Here is an 11877-nt window from a genome sequence, read left to right on the forward strand (position 1 = left end):
CTATATCATGTTATGCAAGAAAATTTGAACCATATTTCCAGCCCCTCCCCTTTCTACCCCCGACTCCAGCCCACATCATCCATAACCTGGAATTGTATTTCCCATGGTCCTGCAAGGGTGTGTGTTTTCTTGTAATCCAATCAAGAAATATGTCTGAAATTTCTCCAATGCAAGGGAGAGGGTGAAAATGATTCTTAATAATGACATAATCAGCAGAGCAGCCATCAAGCAGATAAATTGTCATGCGCATCGTGCTAAAATATCCAATTATCCTTTGTCCCCCAGCTCTCTGTGTTGAAGTTGGAAATGCCAGAAAGCCAGTAGGTGGATCCCCACTTCCTACTGGTTCAGTTCTACTGGCAGGTTTGCAGTATGGATGCCCCTCTGAAAAGAGGAGAGCTTAAACAGCCTCGGTGCTTAGTGTACAGATCTAGATATGTAAATAGGTTCTATACAATAAAATTGTTCCCAATCCTCAAAAATAAATGGATGAAAAGTATTTGCAAGATTTTTTTCTCCTCAAAATGGTTCTGTTGTGCATACAGGATTTCTTTTTCTTGAAGTTTTCAGTCTTTCCTTTGCTCTTTTCAACAATTGTTTTTTTTCTTTTTTACCTTATCTTACATAGCCTCCATTTATGATGTCAAGACATGCCTAAATTGGTTTGCATGGCATCTACATTGTACCCCACAGAGTAATCTCTAGCGTGATGCCGAAGGAAAACAACGCGCTTTCTTTCTTTTACAAAGAGCTCCCTTCTTCTCACCTCCAAGGTGTGTCTGATGCTCTCTTCTGTATCCAGATAATACTCTCAAGCAGTCATTTGTCAAAAGATCCCGAAGGCCATATCTGTTGCTAGAAAGAGAAAGTATTTTTACTGTACCTTGTTTTGCTGCAATATCAGAACAAAAATAATAACAATAAAAAAACATCCTCCTCTTTGTTTTAGCTTTAGAGGTTGTTTATCTTCAGCTCTTTATATGTATTTTTTTCTTGTCTTAAATTTTTGTACAAAAAGATAATTATTCTTTTTTCCCTGGTCCAAACCCTCAGAAACTCTTGACTATATTTCCTCAGGTATTAACAGGGTGTCGTACAGTCCCAGTGTAATTCCATGGGTTTCTGGCAACTCCAGGATGGCATTTCATCTCATGACATACTTGTGTTTGTCAGAAAGTTGGCCTTCAGTCTCTGCTGCGTCAGCGGCATTAGCTTTAGCCTCAGCCATCAGAGTCCTGCCTGCATGGGTGCATCCACAGGGCTATACTCGGGTGGTGGAGTGTGAGTGTGGGTGCGGGTGGGGCAGGGTGTTGTTCTGGCCACTGCTGGGGAAGGTATTGAAAGAGTGGAGTGAGGTGAGCCCTCCCATGGTGCTGGGGATCATGGTTATGGTGTTTGGTGTCATGAGCGGGATGTCATCTGGTGAGCGCCTCATGGCCAGAGTATAGTCCGGTGGGCAGGCAGTCCTCAGAACCACGTCATGCGGGTGCAGGGAGTCGCCAACCCCCCTGCAATCTCGGTCCAGGTCTGAGTGCTGCTTCATCTGTAGAGACATGATTTCCTCCTCTTGAGTATGGGCAAGGTCATTTGCGGCACTCCGCTGGGGGCTGCAGCGTCTATGAACATCGTGCCGGCGCTTGTCCTTTTTGTAGTAAAGTGCAGCAAAAGCCAGGATATTAAGGAAAAGCAGGGATGCTCCCACAGCAATGGTTACAGATAGTTCAGTGGAGTAGTCACGCTGGTCCACAAGATGTGGTTGGTTGTGACTGTCCTGTGTCTCAGTGGGGAATGGGGTTGGGTTAGGACGTTTGGTCACCAGAACTTTGGTCTTCGGTATTCGATTAGTAGTCTCTGGTGGAGGAATCTGAAGACAAGAAAACCAGTGGTTAATAACTAATTCATCTGATCATGTTCAACTGTATAGTCTAGCTTGTGGTACCACAAAGTTGAAGCTACATATTGGATACCCCATGATAGGCTTTCAATGTTATTAGAGCAAAAAAGCATGATTTCATTTGCAATAAATAAATACTTTAATATAGAAAGCAATCCTGCCTTCTCTTTGGTTTTATTGCATTGTCTACCTAGTCCTGCTGAGGTTAGTGCATGTTCTTGCTTTGTTTCACATGTGTCCCCCAAGTTTTTTTCATTACTTCTTGTGTTTACATTATATTCCAGCTGGACTTTTGGATTCTACATTTATTTATCTGCTATTAAAGCTCAACTCTTGTTTGTTTATTTGTGTCTCCTGTGGCTTGAATTTCACATCATTCAAAACTTTGCAGTGCACACCAAACTGACATTTCACTCATTTAGCTTCTAAGAGTCACATGACTTTAACAGCATATTTTGAAAGAAAAGGAAAATATTACTTGTTTGACATTTTATAATCCTTTAAGAAAACCCAACTTCATAGCCTTGCAGATTTCCTTCTAGCAGGAAGGTCAAATACAATTTCATTAGATCAATAGTAAATATGCACCTACTTTGATTTGGGGCCTTATTTTTTCAAATTCAGGAGTCAAAATATTTTTCTTCATCATTACATAGTGCTTGTAAGAATGATTGCACAGTGTCTTTAAAGACATCAGATCACTTCTGAGTAGGATGTCAAAAAAACAAAGCCAATTATTTTCAGTTTTAGTGGCCTAAAACTAGCAATTTCTGACAACTCGTGGCAAAGTGAGATTGTGTACATCCTGAAATTACTTTAAACATATGGCCACTGCCTGACTTGATAATAATAGTGGATTGCATTTATATAGTGCTTTTCGGGACCCTCAAAGCACTGTACAATTCCACTATTCATTCACTCTCACATTCATACACTGGTGGAGGCAGTTGTAGCCACAGCTGCCCTGGGGCAGACTGACAGAAGCGAGGCTGCCATATCACGCCATCGGCCCCTCTGGCCAACACCAGTAGGTGAAGTGTCTTGCCCAAGGACACAACGATCGAGACTGTCCGAGCTGGGGCTTGAACCGGCAACCCTCCGATTATAAGACGAAATGCCAACTCTTGAGCCACGATCGCACCTTGATAAAGTTACTTATCAAAATGTGACATAAATAAGTTTTTTAAAAATGAAATTAAAAATATTACACACATTCACGTCCTCAAACCTTCAGAATCAGCCCCTTGTACATCAAGTATCCACTCATAATTTGTATCAAACTGAAGTCAGACTGGATGTTTATGTATAATTCTTCTCTGTCACACCTGATAGCTGCATTTACTGAACACTTTTGGCATTGCCTTTAAATTCATTCCTCAATATACTTCAACTGCTGCTCTGTGTTTATATGTGCTCGTCTATCATGTCTATATATATAATCACCTAAGTAGGAGATCACAAGAGCCCCTTGAGCGGAAAATTAGGCAAACTAGGTCAACAACCAATCTCAATGTTACATTTAAAACTTTTCAAAAAGCCTTCTGTGGAGGGAATGGCTCACATAGACACTTTTTGCCATGATATGACACATCGACTATTTAAAACCAACCTTGGTGGTGGTTGGGATGAGCTGGGTGACCTCATTGAGACTGTGTAGATGAGGAACCAGCTCCAACCACAAGTTGACCTGAGAAAAGGACAGAAATGCGTAGGTGGTAAAATCAAGCAAGTATGAAAACTATCTTCAGAAGAGCATCTTAAAGTATGGAATTACAATAGGATGAAAATGAAACAATATTGCAGTTCAATTTTAAGCATTCAGAAAATGTCCCTGCTTGTGAAAAACAAACCCAAGACTAGGGCACAAGTGATGCATAAAGAGGAAACACGCAGGAATTTCATCTTTATAGAGACGAAAAATTTAAAATAATGCAAGAAACAATTAATTGGAATACATTTTTATAAATCCAGATTGCATACACTGGATTTATCCGTTTTTTAAAAAGTTAGAGCAATGTGTAAGATGTTAATAGAAACAGAATTAATTAGAGTTTAATTTAAATACATAATAAACAGAAAAATAGACCAAATATATCATAATATATGAGAAAGTCAACTTTTTTTAAGTTTGAAGTTTTAATGCATTTTTAACAGTCTACAAATTCATATCAGAATTATTTCAAGCTATCTTCTTTACAGATAGATTGACATGCACGCATGCAAATGCTATCAAAATATAACCTGTGAAGACATAGAAAACATCACATTAAAAAAAGCAAAAAAAGTTTATAAAAATGTGTTTTTATAAGGGATTTGAAAAAAGCCACAGATTTTATGAGCGGTTTCTCCCCAGGTAGATTATTCCAAAGATGATGGTCAACATGAGATTTAAATCTTGATTTTGGAATCACCAGCATGGCAGCTCTTGAGGCTCTAAGGCAGTAAGACAGCTCATATGGGGTCAACAAATCTGCTATTTAGCTTGGAGCCAAACCATCACATGGTTTAAAAGTGATCAGTAACATCTTAAAATCAATTCTAAATCTACAGGGAGCCAGTGTACTGAAGTTTCTATTGGAGTTCTCTTAAAAACAGTAAAAAGCTTATCTGCTGCATGACAGAGTTACATCTAACTATACCTTATTGGCACGGTAATGCTCTTTGACCCGGGGCTTCAGGCCAATGTGGAGGTAAAGCTGGTCTTTCTGGTTGTAGCGTGTCCATGCCACTTCTTCAAAACGATTGGGCTTAGTGTGGATGAACTTGGTGTCCTGGGGTACAGGCTGGTTTGGGTCCCTTTGAAGAAAGAGTAGGAATGAGTTTCCGTTAAAGAGGTCACAGAGGAGAGACGAGCTGAGAGTCTTACAGTGGAAAAAAAAATGTTGTTGGCTGTTTACCTTAGAGGGCAGGAAGATCTAAAACCAGGCTAAAGGGGAACTGGACCTCTTAAGACACAGCTGTTTGGCTATTCAAATTTTAATTTTGACATAAGTGTAGCATTTGCCTCAGGTTAATCAGTATAATTATGAAAATACTGAAAGGCAGTGGTGAAATGCAGCCTCCAGGTTTCATCAAATTTTAATCAGCGCTTTCTAAGATATCACACCTGATAAGATCCAGAAAAGGTCAGAAGGGAAATTATTGCTCATAGATGTAGGGCTTTCTAAAGATTCTGACTGAATGGAAAGGTCTTAAGATACCTAATTTAAATTTTGAGACATAAAAAAAAATCCCTGTCACAGTTTTTAGTTTATTTTTTAAATTATGGATATCTCCTTGGAAGTGAATGCATTTATATATAATTCAAACATGAAAAGAAGCTTCCTGCCAAAGAATATGTTTAGTTGAATATGCAGTTCAACCATGCTGATAATTTCCAACAAGTACATGGTTCAATGGTTGCTATAAACCACACTTAGAATAGCTACTTTTTTAAATGTCATGTGCCTTCAATTTTAAATGTTTGACTCAATAACTCAAGGCTTAAATAAACTGTAACTGCAGGTCAGTAACCCATGTGAATGCCCCTCATATATTCAGTACAGAGGAGGACAACGCACTGAGTTTGGATCCTGCACTAAATAGAGCCACTCGCACTTAATCTGAGGAGAACAGATCCAGCCATGTGAACTATGGAGGCCCATTCAGACCCAGTGAGCGCCCCATTGTCTGAGAGCAGCATATGGAGCCAGCCAAACCTCATCAGGAACACTCTTAACCATTCAAATTGGTGGCATAAATCTCTCAGGTACCCGGCATTCTACGTCAATTTGGGGTTATATATGTAGATCATTAGTGCTCTTTTTGTTCCCCTCCGGGCTACTGGGCAGTGCACAGGAAAAGCCAATGTCCCCCTATTATGCTGCAGAAAAACAATTACCGCCATGACTATATAGTGGAGGGCAACATGAGACAGAGGGAGAAAAAAAGGATTTTAATTTTGTCGCTTTCAGAATGTCACTCTCCAAGCTAGGATCATCAATTAATAATGTATTTGAAGATATGTAGTGGGTATTTTCAAAGAATACCAATTATACAACACAGTCCATAAAACCCATATTCACTACTCCTGGTCATACTGAAGAAACAAAATTACAGTGAAATTATAACTTCACTATGAAATGATCACAATGTTCTAATGGTGATTATATGTTTTATTAACATATAATTAACACTACATAAGCTCATAAACTAATTGATTATTTCATGTAAACCAGCTCACTTGGTAAACAATCATGTACCCTTTTTTGGAAATGAATAGAATGTATTTTGGCAAAATCACAACCAATCATGTCAAACAATAGAATTATTTCATTTCCATATAACTAATAATCACATCAAATTATTTATCATTTACAGCGAAGTGAAATTATTAACTTTCCAGAGGTGCTGGTTAGATCAAGTACAAATATTAAGTATGAGCTATAAGTTATTTCAGATGTGGCACTTAACATTTTCATAACTGAAAAAGCTGTGATGGTTTTGTTCAGATTCATGAGATTCATAACACTGCATTGAGTCATCATACCCTGTCTTGGCAAAGTTTGTCCAGTAGGTCATAACCACAGCACTGAGCATAACGTCGTTCTTGGAGAAATTGCAGGGAAACAGCTCTGTTGGTCCAATCATAGGCAGGCCAAACACATATGGGATCTCGTCTCCATGTGCTGCATCTGCCCAGGGTGGTACCTAATGAGCAGCAGATGAATCAAATCACGTCAGTATTATTACATTTATGTGACAGATACAGGACATTAAAAGACTTTATTTTTGCACGGTGGATATTCTGACAATATGCATAGACACAGCAAGACTAAAAAGGCTGGAGAAATAGAATAGTTGTTGAGGAAAAAAGGGGGAATGAGATAAGTTGTTAATATTAATTTACCTGCCATTTTTGGCTCATTATTCAGTGAATTGAACAGAGAGAGAGAGAGAAGACAAAAGATAAAAGAATGATGCTGACAGAGGAAAATTGCTTTGAGATGAGTTTAAACTGGAATACAGAGTACATATACATGGTAGCTGTACCAAGTTGAAGTTAATATAATAAGGAATGTGGGCAATTTAATGAGCACTCTTTATTTTCATTAGTTTGTCTAGCACTTACATCACCAGGCTTCTACCTTTCTATATACATATTTGAACATTAACATTAAATGTTGCATCAAATAATACAGGAAGAAGTAAGGATTTAAGATACCAGTAAAAAAAAATATCAAAAAACCAGCCAACCAGTTTCAATTCAATTCAATTCAATTTTATTTATATAGCGCCAAATCACACCAAAAGTCGCCTCAAGGCGCTTCAAAGATACAGAGAAAAACCCAACAATCATATGACCCCCTATGAGCAAGTGCTTTGGCGACAGTGGGAAGGAAAAACTCCCTTTTAACAGGAAGAAACCTCTGGCAGAACCAGGCAACCAGCAAACAAATATGTATGTATACATATGTATATGTCAACTGTTCAGTTCAGAGGAGACTGTGAGAATCAGGCCTTTATGGTCAAATAGCTGCTAAGAAACCGCTATTAAGGAAAAGCAACAAGCAGCAGAGATTTGTTTGGGCAAAGAAACAGGAATGGACATCTGTGCTTTGGTCTGATGAATCCAAATGTGAGATCGTTGGTTCCACTAACAATGTCTTTGTGAGACGCAAAAAAGGTGAACGCATGGTCTCCACATGCATGGTTCCCACTGTAGGAGGCTTGGAGGAAGCTTGCTGGTGACCCTGTTGGAGATTTATTCGAAATTGAAGGCACACTGAACCAGAATGGCCTGGCCAGATGGACTGGCCTCCACAGTCACCTGACCTAAACCCAATCAAGATGGACCTCAGAGTGAAGGCAAAAGGGCCAACAAGTGCTCTGCATCTATTGTAACCTGTGGAAAACTATTGGAAAAACATTTCAGGTGACTACCTCATGAAGCTCATCAAGAGAAAGCCAAGAGTGTGAAAGGCAGTAATCAAAGTAAAGTGGCTATTTGGAAGAATCTAAAATATAAAACATGGTTTGACACTACTGCTTAGCCAACTACACATCACTGATTATTTATGGAGAAAGACTCATAAGTAAAGCAGAAGTTATCATACACATGTTGTTACATATGTGAACAATGTGTCGGCTTATCTATCAAACTATCAGTTCAAATCAATTACTTTAGTTTCATTTGGGAGCATTTTGTTTTGCCTTTAGCAATAAGAAATAAGTGATTTTTATTTGATTGTACATTATTCTTGAATTCGTTCTGTTTACATGTGTTGATAAATGACTTCTGCTCAGTGATACAATTCAAATCAAGACCGGGTGTTCATTCCTAGATTCCAGGTACCATAATACTTGAAAGTACTTTCAGAGCTGATGAGGCATGTGATAGTTTGAAGCTCACCTGTTCCGTCTGACAGTGGTGGTAGAAAGCATAGAAGTAGGTTGGAGATCCAAAACTGGAGTGCAGGTCAGCTGTGGCAACTGCTGGTGCTACCCACTGGTGATCGGTGAAAAGTGCTAGGAGTGTCTTCCGGCGTGTCTCTGGATTATGCCTATCAGCCCAGTCAGTGTACATAAACTTGATGGTCTCTCGGAGGATGTCTTTGCCTTCTGGGTAGCCATAAAGGTCATCCACAAAGCTGGACACGGCGTAGTCGAAGTCATTAGCTTGGACGCCATTCTCATTGTCCACGATAAGCTCGACAAACTTAAGGCCCTCGCCCTGGTTCACTCCCAGCATTATATCATAGTTGAGGAACTCACCTAGCAAGAGACAGTAGAGTTTGGTTAACTTACAAATTGTAATTACAAAGCATCCATTTAGGTGGAAAATAAATTGAATACCTTGTTCCATTAAAATCTGAGGGTCATCAGGTATAACATCGCCATCAATAACAGGGCCGAAGGCAATGTGATAACGGGCCGGCTGGATGTCTTGATCCACAAGCTCCTTGTAATGTTTTCTCTGCAGGCACAACACAAGCTCCACAGTGTCCTCCAGGTTGCAGCCTACCTTCCGAGCCAGCATTCGAGCATATTTGGCAGGCTGAAAACTGACAGCCCAGCTAGACAGAGCTGTGCCGCTCTGAGCGATGGCCCTCTGGAACAGGCCTTAAGACAAAAACAGCACAGGGGCAGCATTGATGGAGAAAACAATTAATTAGGTGCAATTCAGAGACTATCCCAAAATATGTCAAAATAAGTATAGATGCATAAAATGTCATTTTGAAAATCATATAAAGAAAAATATCATATGATAAATCAGCTGATTGAGAAAATGGAACGGAACCTCAGCGATCATAGGTCATATTAGAGGCAAACTGAATACACTGAAAAATAGTTTTGCTTATTAGAACAGACAAAGCAATATTTCTTTTGGCAAAAAAGAAAAAAATAACTCAGCCATCCTGATTTTCATCATGAACATAGTACAATGCAGGTTTGTTGAGTCAGTCCCATATTAATGCCCTGCAGGTTGAGGGTAACATTAATGATGTAAAAACTGGCAAATTCTTTGGTTTGTTAGTTTTCAGTAGTGACAAGAAACAAATCTGAACATTTACTAATGATCCTGTGATTGTTAGTCATCTTGAATGCAAGAAAAATCTTCATGACTTAGTGTGATGGGGGATGTCATGTTTTCCCTTTCCCTTTTCTTTGATTTCCATCCAAATGTGTGAAACACTTATGATCACAGTTTTTAGATAATTATCACCAAACTGACTGTAATAAAAAGGTGTTGACAGAGTGAGATATTGGGGTCCTTCAGATATTTATAAATGTTGTTAACAAAGCTGATTTTGAATCCCCTATTGATGCTAAGCTAAACAGCTCCATCATAGATAATGGTAGAAACCTATGAGAGTTCATGGAGATTGTCTGAATCATCCAATCTATCATGTCAAACGTGAGTGGTGTGACTGAAATGAGATTTCTGTTTCTTTATAAAGCATGACAAATCCACAGAAGGCATTGGTCTGTAACATAACTTGAATGTTCCTAAATTCGCTATTTCCTTCTTCTTGAGAAATGTTTGTTACAATTACAGTGGACAGCTAGCCTGGGAAATAGACAAATCTCAAAGCTCAGGTTTCATATACTCTGACAAAATGACTATCCTGCCACATAGTGTAGGATTCAAACAGAAATCCCAACTACAGCAATGTCAGGCTACTGGTCAACACTGTCCTTATCGTTCTTATTGCTTACATGACCTTAGGGAAAGAGGTGCTTCAAGTTCTTTCTTTCCATATATTTTGTTCCCCAGTAATGTCAATATCCTTTACATATCTTATCACCTAATTTTGTTTATGGTTAGAGGCACATTTTTTTTTTTTTGCTGCAGATATACATGGTTGTAACACATTATTACTACCAAGTCTCTTCGTTTTGAAAAAATGGTCTCTGTATGAATAAAGAGCAACATCCCATTAAATAAAATCATATATGAAACCTGTGTTTAGAATATATGTGATGTTTTTGTTCATTTTTTTTTTTTTTATTTAACTGTTTGTAAAACAACTGCTTTTAATTGCTCAGAGCGGGCATTCTCAGAAAATTATGAAGCACAAAATCTTTTGTTTTCTATATAGTAGTATATTATCAATTGCTTTTTTTCATGTCAAAGCTGAATATTGCAAGTACAGTGAAACGCAGAGAAAAAAAACCCTCCATTCAGCACGTTCCGACGTTAACATACACGCATCCAAAATGACAACAAGCATCAGCAAAAGCAGATCACAACCTTTTTTATGGTCACACGCTACTGAAATGAGACTTAAGAATGTATGAAGACCCCACATGGATCCCTGTAACTCGAGTCCTTGGGCTTTACCTTTTGTTGAGTTGCTCCAGCGGTTTCCCTCTGAGTAGTGAGACAGCGTGAGCAGGTTCACACAGGAAGCTCCAGCTCCGGAGCCAAACACAGTGATTCGCAATGGATCGCCGCCAAAGGCTGCAATGTTCTCACTGGTCCAGCGCAAAGCCTGGATCTGATCCAACAAGCCATAATTCCCTTTTGCTGCTTGGTCACCGGTACTCAGGAAACCTGGATGAGAGGACAAATTAAAAATAGTAGATATTATTTTAATATCTTCTCCTTAATTTTCTTATTTGACCATAAGCAGATGGCTTCATTAACAAAGAAAAGACACCTAATGGCATCAGGACTTTTCTCTGTCTTAATCTACACATTTCATTTATGGAGTTTGGTTCCTTTTCAACAAACTTTAGAAATGAGAAATTGTGTTTATTTATTTATGTCTTTACATTAGTAGGTTTAATCTTACAGTTTATCATCACACATCACGAAAAAAAAAATCATTCAAAAACATTCTTTGTACTTTTGTATTTTGAAGATTTTGCATTTGTTAAAATCTATTTTCTTTTTTAATCTCCTTGATTAAGCTATTAAGGTATATTTTGCCACAGTACACAGAAAACCAAAAGCCTCATTCTTTAATAATTTGCTGCAATATAGAGAGATATAGAGTTACGAGTAATTCAAATGAAAACTTCATGGAAAATGATAATGTGTCACAAAGAAGCAGTGATATGTTTAATAACATAATACAAATTTCAAATCAAGGTCTTTGTGGATAAATCTATAATAATAACTTTTCAAAGGCCAGTACAACACACTGCCCACATCCAGACTGCCTTTCAAGAGAAGACTTTATTCGAACTGCCTATAGACTGCTTCAACGCCTCCATGATCTTTTATTTCAAGTTGAATTGATTTGTTAAAAAAACACACTGAATACACAAGGTCATGGAGTAATTTAACTAACAACATTAAGGATATTAATTTTTGTTGTTGTTGTCTATACATTTATTATCACTATGCTTTTTAACCACAATAACAATAGGCGATCTCAACAGTTCAAGGTTCAAGGTTCAAGGTTCTTTATTTGTCACATGCATAGTTATACAAGTATAACACACAGTGAAATGTAGCCTGACACGCTCCTCGACATGTGCAAAAATTGGGGGGG

At 38.3% G+C, this 11877-nt stretch overlaps 1 protein-coding gene across 1 annotated transcript in view; it reads right to left on the minus strand.

Moving 5' to 3' along the window:
- Window positions 1–582: 582 nt before the first annotated feature.
- The window catches only part of nlgn1 (neuroligin 1), a 12099-nt gene continuing 804 nt past the window's right edge, over window positions 583–11877 (minus strand). Inside the window, exons 2-8 of the mRNA XM_005727288.1 lie at window positions 10719–10931; window positions 8729–8995; window positions 8286–8647; window positions 6423–6583; window positions 4534–4690; window positions 3504–3581; window positions 583–1864 (exon numbers count right to left, since the gene is read on the minus strand). Of these exons, the coding sequence (XP_005727345.1) occupies window positions 1262–1864; window positions 3504–3581; window positions 4534–4690; window positions 6423–6583; window positions 8286–8647; window positions 8729–8995; window positions 10719–10931 (1841 nt within the window). The 3' untranslated portion in view covers window positions 583–1261. The remainder of the gene's footprint in view (window positions 1865–3503; window positions 3582–4533; window positions 4691–6422; window positions 6584–8285; window positions 8648–8728; window positions 8996–10718; window positions 10932–11877) is intronic.

This window comes from Pundamilia nyererei, unplaced genomic scaffold (assembly GCF_000239375.1).
Source record: "Pundamilia nyererei isolate P.nyererei 1_Seehausen unplaced genomic scaffold, PunNye1.0 scaffold00023, whole genome shotgun sequence".
Classification (NCBI taxonomy): Eukaryota; Metazoa; Chordata; class Actinopteri; order Cichliformes; family Cichlidae; genus Pundamilia; species Pundamilia nyererei.